Source organism: Gopherus flavomarginatus, chromosome 1 (genome assembly GCF_025201925.1).
Source record: "Gopherus flavomarginatus isolate rGopFla2 chromosome 1, rGopFla2.mat.asm, whole genome shotgun sequence".
NCBI classification, from domain to species: domain Eukaryota; kingdom Metazoa; phylum Chordata; order Testudines; family Testudinidae; genus Gopherus; species Gopherus flavomarginatus.
Window position 1 is genome coordinate 202,646,594 of NC_066617.1, and position 17,668 is coordinate 202,664,261.

The following is a 17,668-nucleotide window of genomic DNA, read 5'->3' on the forward strand; positions in this document are numbered from 1 at the left end:
TTGAATTGTTCCTCAGAAACCATTTTTGACTCTTCTCCTCCATTCATCCAGTCCATCTAAAAAGATCTTTAGCCTCCTCAACCACACAAAACCTAAAAGGCTATCAAACCTGGTTCTGCAGTTTCTTCTTAGTGTATATGCAACATGCCTTAGGTGGCAAGCAGATGTATCCAGAAGAAACCTTAGCCTGCCATAGTGGCTCAAATGACACAAATGTCAAGCTCCTCAGCCACATTGAGATTCAAAGCTTCCTGTGATGAATTACTCCCATGTCCTTGTTTCTTCAGTCCCCTGTCCTGGGACTGCAAAACCAGCAGATATGAATCCCCCTCTAGGAGGAAGTAACACTAACATGTACACAGAGGAGGAAGGGTGCATGGCCTGTCAATCATTCAACACGTTTTTAATGTATTTAACCACAATTTAGAAAAAGAGGGAAATCCTGTCACTAGCCTTATGCTGCAAAGCTCCTGAAAGCCATTCTACGTATAGGAAGGGTTAATCCTCATGTTGCATAGCAGCTTTTCTTCCTCTTTCTGGCTAACAGGAAAGCTACAACAACGGAAATATAGGAAAGGAGCAGTCATTCAAAGGGACAACAATGAGATTGGGTTTATGGCCCCTTTTAAGTCTTTTCTGCACAGTTCATAGACATGTAGTCATCTGAGGAAGAAGTTTCCATCATGAAAGTGGTTGGAGAGGGACTTCCCAAGCATGCTCGATGGAGCTGTCAACACAATTTTCAACAGTGATTGCCTTCAGCAAGACTTCATCCCTGGGATATGGGTTGTCTGGAATATTGTACTTAATTTGGCATTTTTCAGGTTGTGGAAGAGAGATTTTTCTACTTGAAATAGGGATTAGTCTCTAACTTCTGTTTACTTGAGTAAAAGTAGCCTAAGTGTGTAGTTTAACACAATAACTATGACTGTATATTTAAGTAGTGATATAGGTAGCAAATTTGCAGACTTTGCATCAGGTCTCTCACCTGAATTATCATTTTCATTTTCTTTATTCCTCTTTATTCTATTTTAGAAACTCCTTAAAGGAAAGCTGCATTGATTTTGCTCAGCACAAACTAACCAAAACTAGTCTGGCTCAAATCCATATATATGTGTTTGTAACCCTCTTGTGATAACTAGCATAATGCCATGAAATGACCCAATGTTGACAACAGTATAAATCAGATTATGGAACAGTTTTCATTCTGCTGTATTATTGAATTAACAATTAGGTGAAAAATATAGTTGTTTCACTGTATTTATATTATCCATTAATACTATAGTAAAGTTTGTGAATCTAATGCCTGTGGAAGGCATTGGTTTGACAATATGGGATACTGAAAGCCTCTATTTATCCTAGCTACAGAACAAGAACTTTGGGATGATTGCTAATGTGAGGTTTTCATTCACTCTCCTTCCTTGCCCTTCATGCCCTTGCAGTTGGCTTAAACTCTGACCCTGCAGCAGCAGCCATAGCTAGTGATGAGAAGAAAGTTCAGCCCTGATAGTCCATTCACTTTTTAACCTCTGTGCTCAGACTGTCAAGGGTTCTGGTTTGTGCCCACAGAGTATTGGACTAGCACCTCCAACTCACAGGTCAACATAATTCCTTGGTGGTGAGATGATAATGTCTTTTGGTAACTACTAAGCTGAACTGGATTCAAACCAGTGACTGAGGTGAAAGGCTCCATATGAAAAGACCACATTCCTCACAACCACATGCAGGATTATTTATACTGGACTGCTCCGCAAAGTCTCACAGCTCTGTGGTAATTCTGGATCCTGATCTCTTCCCCAGGAGAGACTCTGAGTCAGTTCCCCTTCATTTGCTGAGGAAGTAAAGCCAGGAAAGGAAGATGATAGAGAGAACTTTGTCCTGAAAGGAAATAATTAAGTAACAAGTTTACTACTATGTCTGTTTCTGAGTTTTTGGAATATGGTTCTCCTAACTCCATTAAGGACTGTTTGGGACCTTAGTAGGGATTCAAACATGTCACCCTGTGAAAGTTAACTCTTGCTCTGTTGTACAGTAAACTTTGGTAGTTGACATTCACAGAAAATTTCAAGACTGTTAATTGAGAAGCTCACTCTTGTTGCTGAAGAAAGTATAAAGTTGGACTGGGCTGCTCTTTCCTGTTTCAAATCAGTGATGGTATTCGAGTGCAAGATGAGTTCCCCGTATTTCCTTGTCATTAGCATACACTGATCAGAGGCCCATGATGGGCAATAGTTGGTCCTGGATCAGTGATATGATTTATAGAGCCCCGCAGTGCTCCAAATAATGGCCAGAAGTCAATGGAAAGCTGCCAATTCATATTTTTAGGTGCACGTGGGATTTTATTCCCAGGGCAAATTTTGGGAAGAAGTAATTTACAGTTATATTTTTGAAAAGTTTTAGTAGGTTTCTTATTCCCCCTTGAGTGCCTAACCAGCCTTTACCCTTCAACTCCTTGTTACAAGATTGAAGGAAGTGTTCCTTTCTTCCCCAGTAAGATAGTGTAAAAAACCACAAAACATTCAGGAAGGCCTTTGTAGCTGCAGAATGAGGGTTGACAGTGATGTAGTAGAAATGTGTGCTGTTGAGTTTCATAAGGCCAGTCTGACTCTTATTTGCACTTCAGAATTTTAATAAAAATTAACATGATTGTTGTGAAAAATCTGTATCAATAAGACTCTACCACCTCTCAAGTATTGGGTGTGAGCAGGTGAAGGAGGCACATGATGTCTGTGACTTGTTCTGGCAGAAAGAGATTAGCCCATGCACGCTTATTTTGCAGGCTGGCCCTTTAAACCTTTTTTCCCCAGATCTTTTTTCCCATAATGCAAAATTTCAACTATTTTTGAGAGCGGTCCATGTTCTACCAGTAGATGGATGTGTGTGGCCAGTTAAGAAAATATATACCCTGTTCAAGCTCTTCAAGGCATGGACCATGTCTTGTACGCTTTCAGTACTTTATAAATGAAAGGTATATCAAATAATGATACTGAGCAATATTCTTCCCTGGAACACAGCTATTTGGCCTGTTTGCCTCTAGAGGAGAGTACCATTGCTCATTCAGCTGTGGCTGCTTGATTAAACCTTCCAAAATCGTTAAAAATGTCCATAAAGGAAGATTTTAGCCTTGTTTAATGAAGCAGAATGGCGAGGAAACAATGAGGGGTAGACAAAAGCATGATGGAATTTTGCACCCCTTCTGTCTGTCAGTAGGTGGGGTCCCTCCTTATGTCCATTGGAATTGTCCAAATCATGCTTCTGTAGTCCTAGTGAATATCAGGTAAATAAGTGAGAACAAAGATGTTCTTCAGATTTCCTTTTGTCACGCTTGTGGGAGGGCTAATGCCATCTGGCTACCAGAGTTCAGATAAGCGAGTCTGATGACATGGTGGTTAAAATGCTGTCAGCCAATTTACTCTACCACTACTATCACCACTACCACCACCAGAAGGATTAAAGAATATTTGTTTTAAATAGAGTTCTAAATTTTATTTCTACAATACATTGACTGTAGCTGGGCAATGTGTTTGTTTGTTTGTTTTGTTTTTACAGGCGTGTCTTTAATGGACAACATAGGGTCATAGAAGTTAGAGCTGGAGAAGACCTATTTAATCACTGGAGTCTACAATCTCTTTTGATATTGCCTCCCACTGGAGGATGCACAGTATCAGCTGTTTGTACTAAGCTGATGGTACAGCAAGGATGGTCTACCTAGCCTCTGTTTGCCAGAAGCTGGGAATGGGTGACAGGGGATGGATCACTTGATGATCACTTGTTCTGTTCATGCCCTCTGGGGCACCTGGCACTGGCCACTGTCAGAAGACAGGATACTGGGCTAGATGGACCTTTGGTCTGACCCAGTAGGGCTATTCTTACATCTGAAGTTAGCCAGTAGGCTCAGAAGAAGGGAAGAGGCAAAATGGGATTGTCTTAGCCAATCAGAGTGCATAGATGCTGTATAAGTATTGAAATATAATTATTTTTCCCAAATTATGCAGAGCCTTAGCATTTTTGGGCAAGCCTGTGAAATCATTTTGTACTGCATCCACCTCCTTGAGATATAGTGGACAGGAGTCAGTTGTGATTTCACCACTATGCTGTACTGATGTAAAGACTGTGGTTAGATCTGGCCATGTTGTTGTTGGGGATACATCTCAATCATAACTGACTCACTTTGCATTAAAAGGGTGTGTGCATGTGTGGAATAGTTATGTCTCCACCAGCTTCCTGTTGCAGAAGTAGAACCCCTCTGCTTGTTCCATTCATCTCTAGTGATTGGTTTATATCCATTTTTGTTTTCAAGGCTGCCTTTGCAAAGAAAGGGGGCAGGAACTTTCCTTTTGTAAACGAAATCTGAGATTCTCCTTTACAATTCTAGAATCCTCCAAGTCAGAGGGCCCTGCTGTCACAGGAGGCCAAAGAAAGGCTTTCCAGAGGAATAGTTGCACACACTCTCATTCCAGGAGTCCAGTTTACCTAATCCTCTTTCTTTCTTAGCTATAAATGTGTCTGAATATCTGTGCATTGGCTGATACTCTTTAACCAATCAGAGTGCATGGATTTGCATAATCATATGATTATTTCTTATTAAATATTGTGAATATGCAGATACCTCTGTCCTTTAATTGGCAATTGTAAACCCTTTGCTTCACTAGTTGCTTAAAAGAAAAACCCCAATCAACTCCACTTGCCATAGATTTCAGTGGCACCAGGATCAGACCTTTTCTCTTTGTCTCTGTTCCCTAAAACCCTTCCTTCTTCGTAAGCCAACATGATTCATAATTATTTTACATTCGGAGGATCCTAACCTCTTCCTCCAAATTCTGATCTGAAATAAAAGATATACTGTCATTTGCCTTGCTAAGGTTCTGTATGGATGGGAAGGGGTAGTGATGGTGAAAATGAATAGAAAGAAAGGGATAAAATGTTGCTAACTATTATTTTTAACAATTTACTGTTCTGTCTGTATTTAGGGGCTGATCCTAGAGCCCATTGTAATTGATAAGCTTTTGTCCAGGACCTGTAAGTTTATCAGGGCAGGGACTGTCCCCTTATTTTTGTGTAGTACCCAGCACAATGATCATGATTGGTGCCTCTGGAAGTTACTGTAATACAGATAATAGCAATAACATACAGCAATTGCAGCCATTTGGGGGTGAGCGGTAAATATTACATTGTGAATATTTAATTTCAAGTTTCAGAATAAAAGAGTAATAGCCCAAGGGTGTTTCTTGTTAACTTAATGATAACCATATCTCTTTCCTGGGGAGATCTATGCCTTCAGTCTGTTTATTTAACTCGTGATACAATTATTGTCTTATACCTTCAAGTTGTTCAAATGAACTTCAAGTTTATTTAAAAGGACCATTCCATAGTCTCTCTTCAATATGATAAAGTATCTTTTTTTAAAAATCAGGAAAATTTCAAGAAGTGCAGAGACGGAGCTCAGCAACACACTTAAGTCTCATTTCAACAAGGTATTTAGATACCAGACTAACTTAAGCACATGAGTAGCTGCACTGGTGACTACTCATGCTTAAAGTTAGGAACGTGCTTACGTTCCTTGTTGAATTAGGGTTTTTGAGATAGATGCTTTCCATTTGTCAGTGGCGGCAGCACCTGCTTATCCAAGGCAGTTTATGGTCCCCCAAGAAAGGATCTCTTTTAGTTGGTTGAATTCATAATATTATTACAGCTGCAAGTGGAATTTAGGCTTTTATTAAAAAAAAACAAAACCAATTAGTTATAGCCCTTTCATCTCACATTTTAGTTTGAAAAGGAACCCAAACATTGTTTGTTTTTTTATGTCGAGGAGAAAGTTCCTAATCTTTTTGCACCTAAAAAAAATCTCTCTATTGGAGAAGTCCTTTCCACTTACGCTACTCTGATTGAAATCTGGTTTTTTCCCTCAAATATTAAATGTTCAAAAGGAGACTAGTTGTTGAAGTTCAAGTGACCTATTTAAAGTTCCCATTGGCAATCTGTCAAGCTGTTTGAAAAAATGTTCCTTTTTGAGATTTTAAATGTTTCATATAAAACTGTAGTGGTTGGAATAATACTTCAAACCAAGGTTATCAGCATATTTGAAGAGAAAATCTCTCCAGTCTTAAGAAAACAAAACAAAATACTTAGGTTCAGCGTTTGTATTTGCTGAGGCTGGCAACTCAGTAAGAAAACTAAAGTGGTTTCTAGACCTGTGTTGTACTGTATGTACTGGAAAATTGCTCTGAAAGCAGCCATTTGTAAAGCAGGATTGAAGCTTTTGGTTTTTGAACAACTCCAAGAGTTTCTAATATTTTGTCACTAGGCCAGTGCGTGAGTTCATTGACTATTCTCAATGTTGCCTTCTCATTTTATCAACAAACATTTAAAGAATCTCATTTAAAAAACTACAATATGCAATATCTTAAAAGACTATTTTCAATGTGTTTAGGTCCCTAAAATGATCTACTTTAAAGTTACTACAGTACTACAGGATGCCCCGTTGACTGTTCATGATCTACCACTCCAGTAAATATTTTAAAAAACTGTTTATATAGAACCCATGAGTGTGCTCTGCTGTTAATCAGCCAACAGAGAGAGCACGAGTCAGCTAAAGCAGAGGTTCCCAAACTGTGGTTCATGGACTACTTAATAGTGATCCATAGAAACCTGGCTGGTGACAGGGGCTGAATTTTCCTTGTTTCCAGCTACTAAATTGCATTTAAAAAGCTAAAAATATAGTCAATACTCTCCTCATATTAAGTTTATATGGAAGCAATTTCTGTAGTTGCCACAAGGAAGTGATGTGATTGAGAATAGGAGAAGAGGTGGTTCACACTATGAAAAATATGAGAACACCTTACCTAAAACAATACTCTCCTCAAAGTCTGGGCTAAGTATGTTGGTATCATTGGTGATGCTGGTGAACAAATACATACATAAATAAAAAGCCTTGATCATTCTAAACTCCATGAAAAATTTTGCAATAGGAAGTTCTTCTGTCAGAAAATGCCATTTTGTCAAAATCGAAACTTCCCAAGGGAACAAGTAGATTTTGATAAATCAAACCCAGGCATTTTAATACATTGAAACCTTTCATTGGTGGCCTAGAATGTTTCAGTTTTTTGTTTTTAAATGTATTTCATTTGTATTCTATTATAAATGGAAAGACACACCCCCCCCCACAAACACATTCCACTGACCTCAGTAGACTTTGGATCAGATCCCTAAAGTCAGTTTTGAAAAGAAAAATGCAGAATTTAAATAAAATAGAACACTACTGGATAGAATGTCCACTTTGAAAAGAATAACAGAGTAAGGCTTTGTCTGCGCTACCACTTTTGTTGGTAAAACTTTTGTTGTACAGAGGTGTGAAAAAAGCACCCCCCTGACTGACATAAGTTACACTGACAGAAGTGCCAGTGTGGACAATGCTATGCTGGTGGGAGACGCTTTCCTGCTGACATAGCTACCGCTGCTTATTGGAGGTAGTTTAATTTTGCTGATGAGAAAGCACTCTCCCACTGGCATAGTGTGGCTGAATGAAAGACCTTACAGCAGGGCAGCTGCAGGGGTACAGCTGTGCCACTGTAAGGTCTCTAGTGTAGACATAGCCTAAAATGGAGCCTCTTCTCAATGGTACCAACTCTGAGGGTTGACTCTTGCGATGTATGACTATTTGAGAGAATACTTCTCACTGCTATTGTATTTATTGTATTCCCATATCATAGCAGTTAAGATCCACTTGGATGCTTTAGCCTCCCTGTCCTTTAAACCTGCTCTCTCTTAATGTTCACCAAAGCTTTAGTTCAGTCATCCTCGGACTGTAGGCTTTTGTTTTAGCCAGTCTTTCATTCATTTGTTGTATTAATTGTTAGGTTCAAGACAATGGAGTTGATGAACAAATAAATAGTAGGACTGTAATTTTTTTTGATTTTTTTTTTATTGAGCCTTGCTTTAGAGGCAACTCAAGCCTTTGATTTTTTAAGCAAATAAAGATGAAACATTTTCTATTTTGTGGTGTTACATGCTGAGAGAATGATAAATTAAATGAACAGGTGGCTGTTACTGTTAGTGAAGTATTAGCTGAAATATCACAGTTTTAATCTATTTCCCAATAGTCCTCACTAAATTCTCTGTCTCCTTTGTGTTTTCCAGGGTGTGCTGACTTACACCTCCTGGACATGTTGACACCTACTGAAAGGAAAAGGCAGGGATACATCCACGAACTGATCGTAACAGAAGAGAACTATGTAAATGACCTGCAGTTAGTCACAGAGGTAAGAAAAATGGCCAAGGTTTGCAAAAGGGAGAGCTGAAAAGTAAGCTCCTAAATCCACATTTAGGCACAGAATCAGTGGCTTGATTTTCAAAAGTGCTGACCACAGAGCACCTCATACTCGCCGAGTGGGAACTGTTGGTTGCTCAGCACGTTTGAAGAGCAGGTCACTTATTTCGATGCCTAAACATGGATTTGGGAGCCCAACTGTAGTCCCCCGTTTTTAAAAAATAGTGACTAGTAACTTAATCATACAAAGTTGTCATTTTTTGTTTAACTTGCCTTGTCTGACTTGCTAGGAATAATCTGACTTGAGTTTTTAGTATTCATGAGCATGTGAGTCTCTTGTTACCAGCACTGAGACATCATCATTTAAACCTTCTGTTTTAGTACAGTCTTTTCACTCCTGATTCTAAAAGTTTATTTCTCATGCATATTCTCTTAAGACTTAGAGGTTTAACTCATTGCACAGAGATTCTACAGCCACAGTGGCACTTAGTTATCTGCTTTTCTGTGCCTAAATTCAGTTTCTTAATAGTTATTATGTGCATCTTTCATGCAGGGAAAATGGAAGCCAGATAGACATCTAAGGTGAGCCTCTTAACTGAGGGAGAGTGCTTCTTTGCCAAAATGGTCAAGATATGCAAACCTGATATGTGGTTAGATAAATAAAATAAATCAGTGAATAATTATTTATTCAGTTCTGTGACTGCATCAAAAAAACTGGGAAATAAAATCAGTTAATTTTTCTTGCCAAAATGAAAAACTGAAATAATTTCATTCAGGTTGATTCAAATAGACATTTCATTTTGAAATGAAATTAAATGTTTTTATATTTATGGGGGGTTTTTTAGTTTTTTTTTTCTTTTGGCTAAAACTATTTGCTGAATTCAGTACAAATTCATGAATAGTTTTGGTTCTCCCCAAAATGATTTTTTTGGTGAATTTTCTATTTGTCAGGAAAAAAAATTCCAGCTGTAATCAGTAATAAATTGGATATCTGTAGAGTAGAGGCCAAAGTAGACTTCTGTGTTATTTATTACTGAGATATTTTGCAAGGGACCACCAGTATAAGGAATTGCCCAAGGTTAAAACAGAAATAAGCCATCTTGTAATTAACATCACTGATGCAAGTTTAGATTATGCCTTGTGAAGTGATACACTGTTCACGAACATCTTTTCTGGAAACATTATGGAGCTCTAAGGCTGACAGTATGTTTGAAATCTGTTCTAATGAAAATTAAATGTTGTATTATTAAGTACACAGCCCTCTACATGGAGATTATGAACAAGAAGCTTTGTCGCTTTGAATTGATTTAATAGTACACTTTTGTCATAACATTTCTTCCCAGATCTGGACCGTAGCGTCCAAAATATGAGTGTTAGCATGAAAACCTCCAAGCTTAGTTACCAGCTTGGACCTGGTATTGCTGCCACCAGCTAAGAATTATACAGTGCCTAGTTCACTGTGGTCTCCCCAAAACCTTCCCTGGGGGACCCCAAGACTCAGATTCCTTGAGTCTCACAACAAAGGGGAATAAACCATTTCCCTTCCCCCTCCTCCCCTCCAGGTGTTCCCTCCCTGGGTTCCTAGAGAGAGATACAGAAGCAAGCTCCGTGAATCTAAACAGAGGGATTCCACCCTCCCTGTTTCCAGTCCTGGAAACACAAGTACCAAGAGAGCTAATCTCTCTTCCCCCCCTCATCCAGAGGGTATGCAAAGTCAGGCTTAGTAAATCTAACACAAAGAGATTTTCCCCCTGACTTCTTCCTCCCACCAATTCCCTGGTGAGCTGCAGACTCAATTCCCTGGAGTGCCCACTAAAGAAAAACTCCAACAGGTCTTAAAAAGAAAGCTTTATATAAAAAGAAAGAAAAAAAGGACATTAAAAATAGGCTCTGTATCAAGTTGACAATATACAGGGTCAATTGCTTAAAAGAAAAATGAACAAACAGCCTTATCCAAAAAGAATACAATTTAAAACATTCCAGCAACTACACACATGTAAATACAAAAAAACAATATAAACCTATTGTCTTACTATCCTTGTACTTACAACTTGGAAACAGCAGATTAGAAAGCCTGGAGATAGAAAAATCACTCTCAGAGCCGAGAGGGCACAGACACAGAACAAAGAACAAAGAACTCACACCCAAAACTTCCCTCCACCCAGATTTGAAAAAGTCTTGTTTCCTGATTGGTCCTCTGGTCAGGTGTTTCAGGTTCCCTGTGTTAACCCTTTACAGGTAAAAGAACATTAACCCTTAGCTATCTGTTTATGACAACTTTCTAAATTGCTTCATTTTCTATAGATCTTCCAGAAACCACTGATGGAGTCTGAGCTGCTAACAGAAAAAGAGGTTGCTATGATTTTTGTTAATTGGAAGGAGCTGATTATGTGCAATATCAAACTACTGAAGTAAGTTACTTTTCTATATTTATCAACAATAAAATAATGGACTTTTCCCATCCCCTCCTAATTATTTAACTGTGTGAAAATCGTATTTGCTACCAGTGAAAACAGCAGCAGGTTGCAAAGAATATAATATAATATTATGTCCTGGAATTCCTTTTTGAGAAAATCAAGTAGTTTGTGCATATTCATAGGTTGAAAAGTGTCATTTTACTGCCTAAATAAATAAATCTGTTTTGCTGTGAAAATGGTAAAAATTCTGTGCAAAAGAAGAAAAATTCCTCTGGAGCAAATTTGTGAAAAATAATTCATTTTAGCCCACAAAGGGAGATTTTCAGCTTTAGGCTCCAATTCAGCAAACACCTAAGCTTATACTTTACTTTAAGCACATGCTTAAGTGATGTGCTAAATAAGGATGGACTTAAGCACATGCTTAACTGCTTTGCAGAATCAGGACATCAACTATTTTCATCAAGAAAATCTGTGTTTGCTGGTACACCTGGCCACTTTTCACCCTTGTTGAGATTCATAAATACGCATGTAAATACTGGCAATAAAAAATGGCAGTTTCATTTAAATCTAACATCCTTCTTATTTCTCACTTGGTCCACTGCTCAGAGGTTGCTGATGGTAGTGGGTGATTATGGTCCAGTTCTGCAAGACTCAAAACAACATGCTATCATCAAAGTCACTCACGCAGGACTTCTCAGTGAAAGGTTTTCCTTCAGGATCTCTTGGCAACTATTCAATTCAGGATGATGAGTTTGTTTTGCATGCAGTATAATGTAATGTTAGTATATTTACATTACTCTCCTACTAAGCAACAAACCTGGAAATCAATCTAAATCCAGTTAATGTGCACTATCTCTATGTTGTCTGAAGCAACTTGCAGTGCTTCTTGTATACGTACTCCATATACTGTGCATGGACTAAAGTTTAGTCCAGATAAATATTAAAATTACAGTATATAAACTCTTGAAGTACTTACTCTCAGAAGAGGCCTTTGGATGCAAAGACATATATTCCAAATTCAACTATCCTACCTTTTATATGATTGATACAAACTTTAGATTTATTGATATTATGCCAGACTTTCTCCTTCTGGATATGTTTCCTTTTTGATACACCTCTAAGATACTAAAATATTGTTGTCCAAGTCATTTAAAATAGTGATCTTTATTTAATATTTAAGCCATTTTGGCCAAATTCGTAGCTGGTGTAAATCAGCTTAGCTCCTTTGATTTCAATGGCTGTATGCCAGTTCACACCAGTGGAGGATCTGGCTTTATGTGTGATTTCTTTCAGGCATTAAACCATACCACTTTCCTGCATTTTGGCTGATATGCTGAAGGGAAGAAAATGCTTTGAACAGAACTGTATGTTTTAGAGCGTGTGGTCCCGTAGGTTAGCAAAACAAGGAAATTGCATTGCTTTTTTAAAAATATTAACTCTCAGTTGAATTTGCCTCGAGTTAATTTTGAACAGCAGTTTGGTGACCACAAGAAGGAAATCAGACTAGTGGTTGAGAGTCCTATATAATAGTATATTTTTACAATATGGAATAAATCCTGTGCTGGTCTTCTGCTGTTCTGTAACCCTCTTCATTTAAAAAATGAACTATCAGCTAGTTTATTTCAGGGGTCAGTTACAATCCATTAATGGTCCAGTTACACACAAAACATGCCTAGCATCTTTTTCTTTGTGTCTAGAGCACTGCGTGTTCGTAAAAAGATGTCTGGGGAGAGGATGCCAGTGAAAATGATTGGCGACATACTGACCGCACAGCTACCGCACATGCAACCTTACATCCGGTTCTGTAGCTGCCAGCTCAATGGGGCAGCATTAATCCAGCAGAAAACAGATGAAGTCACAGAGTTCAAGGAGTTTGTTAAAGTAAGAGACAAAATAACCATTGTGAATTTCTTATCTCTGAACTGCATCTAATCATTTTGCTGATTACAAAACAGTGCTATGCTGTGGACAAGTGAAGAATCTTTAAGCCCTTCAAATGTTCAACGAGGAACAAGATTTGGTCAGAACATCATAGAAGATGAAGTTTTTGTTATTATTAATTATTAAAGTGGCAGTAGTATTACAGTAGCACCAAGAGGCCCTGCTAAAATCAAGGCCCCAATGTGCTAGACGCTGTAGAAATACATAGTAAGAAACTGTCACTGCCATGAATGGACATGACGGACAAAGGGTAGGAGGAGAAAAAAAGGCAAAGAAAAATAATGTTTTGCTCAAGGTCACACAGCAGCTCATAGGCAGAACTCTGACCTCTTGATTCCATCTAGCGTCCTGTCCATCAGACCATGCTACTTCTGGGGTAAAAAAGGATTATTACAGTGGGACATCCAGCCCATCTCCCTGGTAAGGTAGGATTATTCCCACTTGAACTTTTCTAGTGTTTAGTCCAGTCTATTTTTAAATGTCAAGAGAGATGAGGCTTCCACCACTTCCTTGGAAGAGTATCCTACAGCTTAAGGAATTCACTGTCAGGAAATGCATATGAATAGATGGCTAAGAGACAGCGGAAAGAAGAATGTAATAAGGTCGTGTCTACACTTGAAATGCTACAGTGGCACAACCTGAGTGCTGCAGGTAATCCACCTCCCCAAGAGGCGGTAGCTAGCACTTTCTACACAAGGACAAGGTTGGCTTAACTATGGGGGTGGGGTGGGGTGGATTTTTCACATCCCTGAGCGATGTAGCTAGGTTGACCTAACTTTTTAGTGTAGACCAGGCCACAGACTATCTATAAATATTTGGAGAGTGAAACTCCAAGTACTGCATGATGAATTATTATTCAGTGTGATTCCTGGGGATCTAAGAGTAATGGAGTTACATTAAAAAAAGAGGAAATATAGATTAAATACCGGGGGAAATGTCCTGACAGTGCAATGTATTGGGGAAAAGGTGAAAGCCCCATTGCTTGAGTATTTTAAAAAGGGAATTGGCAAAGCACTAGAAAATGTTCTATAGGGGACAAGGGTGCTTTGGCAGGGGCATGAACCGTATTATCTAGTAAATCTTTTCAATATATAATATCTGTGAAAAATCTGCTTTATTCACTGAGCTGTCAAACTTCTCAGGTTACATTTGGAGGGCATCTACATAATTTCCAGTGTATATGTCACTTTTCTTCTGAAGAAAGAAATAGTGGAAATGTCGTTTTGTAGTCAACATGATGACATGGGAGATAATGTTGTAATGATTTCCATTCAAACCCATTCATAAATAATGTCATCATTCATAAGCTCTGTCCCATAATAAGGAAGCTTACTTCAATCAGAATGTTTATACAGTCCGAGAATATAGATACCTCTAGGGATCATAAAGCTGCTCTCATCTCTGACATACTCTACTCTATTTTTTAAAAATATGAGAAATTCTATTGCTCTGAATTTGTTTGTCGTACTTCTTGTTCTGACTGAGAACAGGTTTATGTGACGCATTTATTGACTTACCATTTTATCTTTTACCTTTTTTCAGGAATTTGTCTTCCAACTGTCATAAACAAGCTGGTTAACAACATCTTACCTTTCCTATTTCAGAGGTTAGCAATGGATCCTCGCTGCAAAGGAATGCCGCTGTCAAGTTTTCTGCTAAAGCCTATGCAAAGGGTAACGAGATACCCGCTAATAATTAAAAATGTACGTTTTTTTTTAAACATACTGGAATGTATTTAGAGTGCCCCTTGGCTTGTAGCTTATTTGTAGTTAAGTTTCCCTATGTATGTCTATTCTTGCTATTCTCAAGAGGCTAGACACATCTGGTATGAGGAATATGGGCCAAATTTGTATTTCAGTTACACTGGGATAAATCATGTGTAACTCGGCTGACTGCAGTGGAGTTATTCTGTATTTACACTGGCATAATGGATGGAGGAGAGTAATTAATATGCCAGGGAATGGAAGGGTTTAGCAGCAAAAGGTGGGTGGTGGGTATACAGTAAAGGAGTGGGGAGGGACTGAGTTGTCTTCCACTCTTCTGCTAGCTGCTTTTCCTGCTGTACATGCCTCCCCCTCCTCTGGGGCTTGTCAGTTATTCATTTTGCACAGCCATTGAAGCCAGATTTGTGCAAGTTACATTACTTTACAACTTGCCTCCATTTTCTGTCCTACTTTCATCTGATGTCTAACTCACATTACCATTACTACTGAATTTGGCCCAAGACTTATCTAGGAGAGAGACATTATACCGGGCCTGAATTTGGTCTGAAAGGACAGATTCCTTCATCAGCCCTGAATCCTCCTCTGTATATGACCAGATGTAATGGGGTAGCATCCACCTCTCGTGAGTGCCCCCTTCTGGTCAGGTTTGTCTGCAGTCTTTCAGTTCTGGTGACCCCTGTCGGTGGTTTCTCAAGTAGCTTTTCAGTGATTCAGCCCTCCAGCCGAGTCTCTCACACTGTCTGTATGCGAATTAGAACAGACCCCTTCTGGGGTATACAGTGCACCAGGGGCCTATCTCAGTACCCCTCGATTGGTGTCTCTTTAGCTCTCCCTGGGCTCAGTCTTTAAGCAGTCTCAGCCCTGGACTGGGCCGTACCCCCAGGGCTTCCTCCCTAGAGACACTACGTTTCTGTGATGCTCCCCGGACTCAGTCCTTACTCAGTCCCAGCAGCCAGCCAGGAGCTCCTTCTTAGTTCCCCTGGTCCCTGCCCGCACTGAGCTGTCCTGCTGCTCTTTTAGCCATCCAGGAACATGGTCTTCTCTCCTCCAGCTCCAGGCAGCAACTGACTGTTGCTCTGTTCTGCAGTTCCTTTTATATGGCCCTGATAGGCTACTCCACGCAGCCTGTCTCATTGGCTGCTTCCCCACAACCATACTCGGATTTCTCATCTGCTCCTCTCTGGGATGGGGTGTGGCAGGACCCTGAGGCCTCCAACAGGAGGCTTCTGGGCCTCATCCACTCTGTCGCAACAGAACATACAGCTCTAGGGCCCTATCAAATTCATGGTCATGAAAATGTGTCACGGACCATGAAATCCGCTATACAGATTTCAAGGGGGAAACCAGCATTTCTCAAACCGGCGATCTCAACCCAAAAGAGGGTTCTGGGGGGTTGCAAGGCTATTGTAGGGAGTTCGTGGTATTGCCACCTTTACTTCTATGCTGCCTTCAGAGCTGGGCAGCTGGAAAGCGGTGGATGCTGGATGGACACCCAGCTCTGAAGAAAGGGCTGCAGCCAGCAACAGTGCAGAAATGAGGGTGACAATACCATACCTCGCCTCCCTTAGTTCTGCACTGCTGCTGGTGGCAGTGCTGTCTTCAGAGATGGGCTTCCTTCAGCCAGGGGAGGTTCCTGGAGGTGGGTCTGACTCGACCCCAGAAGAGGCCCTTGCAGGGTAAGAGGAAGTCCTGTCCCTCACCAGCCCAGCCAGTACCAGCAGTTGGAGCCCAGCATATTGTAGGAACCCTCAGCCAGGGTGCCCAACACCCTGCCTCTCCTCCATTCTGGGCCCCTGAAGCTTGGGACTTAAATTGGCTTCGGGCTGGCTGGGGGCTTGGGATGGGGATGAACACAGAAAATCCCCCACCCGCCCATGGTGCCCTAGGCAGTTGCCCATGTCGCCCACTTGTAAGGCTGCTATGCCCCCTCCAAAAGTGAGGACTTCTCCATACCATGTCACCCTCACTTCTGTGCTGCTGTTGGCAGTGATGCTGCCGTCAGAGTTGGGCGCCCAGTCAGCAGCCTTCATGAAAAATTTTGCTAAAAGACTTGTCAGCAATAGAATTGGCCAAAATGGGATAATTTCTTTGTAAAAACAAAACGAATAACAGTTTTTTTCATTGAAATTTGAACTTTTGAGAAAAAAAATAACCAAAACATTAACATTTGTAAAATGTTGACCAGTTCTAAAAAAAAATAAAAAATGAAATGCAGAGCTGACAAGATGGGTAGATTTACAGCCAACGGTAACAAAAGAAACTAAGCTGTTTTACTTACCTGTAGATAATAGAAAACACTCCTGAAAATCACCCTGATCACAGTCACTTGAAGCATGCTCTGGAGAAAGCGGAAGAATTGTGTTCCCAAGTAAATGAAGGGGTGCGTGAGAAGGAAAATTCAGACAGGCTGGAATGGATACAGGCTCACGTGCAATGTGAAGGCCTGTCTGAGGTAAACATTGTAACACATATTGATGTACATAGCATGGTCGTGTTTCATGTTTACTCACCAACCAAGATGAAAAAATGATTTGAATATGTCATTGCATCCAAAGATGAAAAGAATATTGTCATTATTTAATCTTTCTTATCTTCTCTTTTTTCTTTTTTTGCCCTCCAAGGGACATCTCTTACATTCATGCAAACTATCCATTTCACTATTGATTTTTTGTTTTCTTCTATTTGGCAAGCATTGCTCTTGTCTCCTGTATTTGGAATGGTGCCAGATTTAAATATTGCCATTTTTGTTCAACTGCAACTTCAATTTATATAGTACTTTACAATAGTAATACTGCTATCATGAATATACAGTATATACGTCCTTCCATTATGAACTACTACACTATTCTCTATTGTTTTATAAATCGAGCTGGTTGAAAAATAGCAAGCATCTTTTGTGATAAAACTTCATTTCAGCTTTGAAAATTCAATTTTTTTTGACCAAATCTATTTATAAACTTTGCAGAGAGGAATCACTTTGTCTTGTCCATCACCAACTGGTACTTTACAGGGGTCATGCTAAAGTCTCTTCAATGATGTCATGATAAAATATTTTGATTTTGTAGGTCCTATAAAAATAGTAACTTTTTTTAAAGTTCTGGTGGTGACACCCCTAGTCCTCGTCAACGTAGAAGAGGTGGAGAAAATATAGCTTGATTTTCAAACTCCACATTGAGTTTACAGTCCTGGCAATTTGAAAAATCATCTCTTATGAATTGAAAAGATGTATTTCAGCTCATTGAGGGCAATAAATGGGGATCCGCATGATGTTGTTTTTCTGCCGTCACAGTGGAAAGACCCATGGGCCAAGTTAAGAAAAG

The 17,668-nt window shown here is 39.6% G+C and overlaps 1 protein-coding gene across 8 annotated transcripts in view; it reads left to right on the forward strand.

The window, feature by feature from the left end:
* The window catches only part of ITSN1 (intersectin 1), a 218,273-nt gene that overhangs the window by 184,678 nt on the left and 15,927 nt on the right, over positions 1–17,668 (forward strand). For 7 of the 8 annotated variants that reach the window (XM_050929035.1, XM_050929025.1, XM_050929057.1 and 4 more), the window contains 5 exons: positions 8,137–8,258; positions 10,571–10,677; positions 12,381–12,564; positions 14,229–14,327; positions 16,633–16,800. In XM_050929035.1, coding sequence (XP_050784992.1) covers positions 8,137–8,258; positions 10,571–10,677; positions 12,381–12,564; positions 14,229–14,327; positions 16,633–16,800 — 680 coding nt within the window. Of the gene's footprint in view, positions 1–8,136; positions 8,259–10,570; positions 10,678–11,289; positions 11,404–12,380; positions 12,565–14,228; positions 14,328–16,632; positions 16,801–17,668 lie in introns of those variants that run through there. The other variant, XM_050929083.1, reaches the window with a different exon arrangement.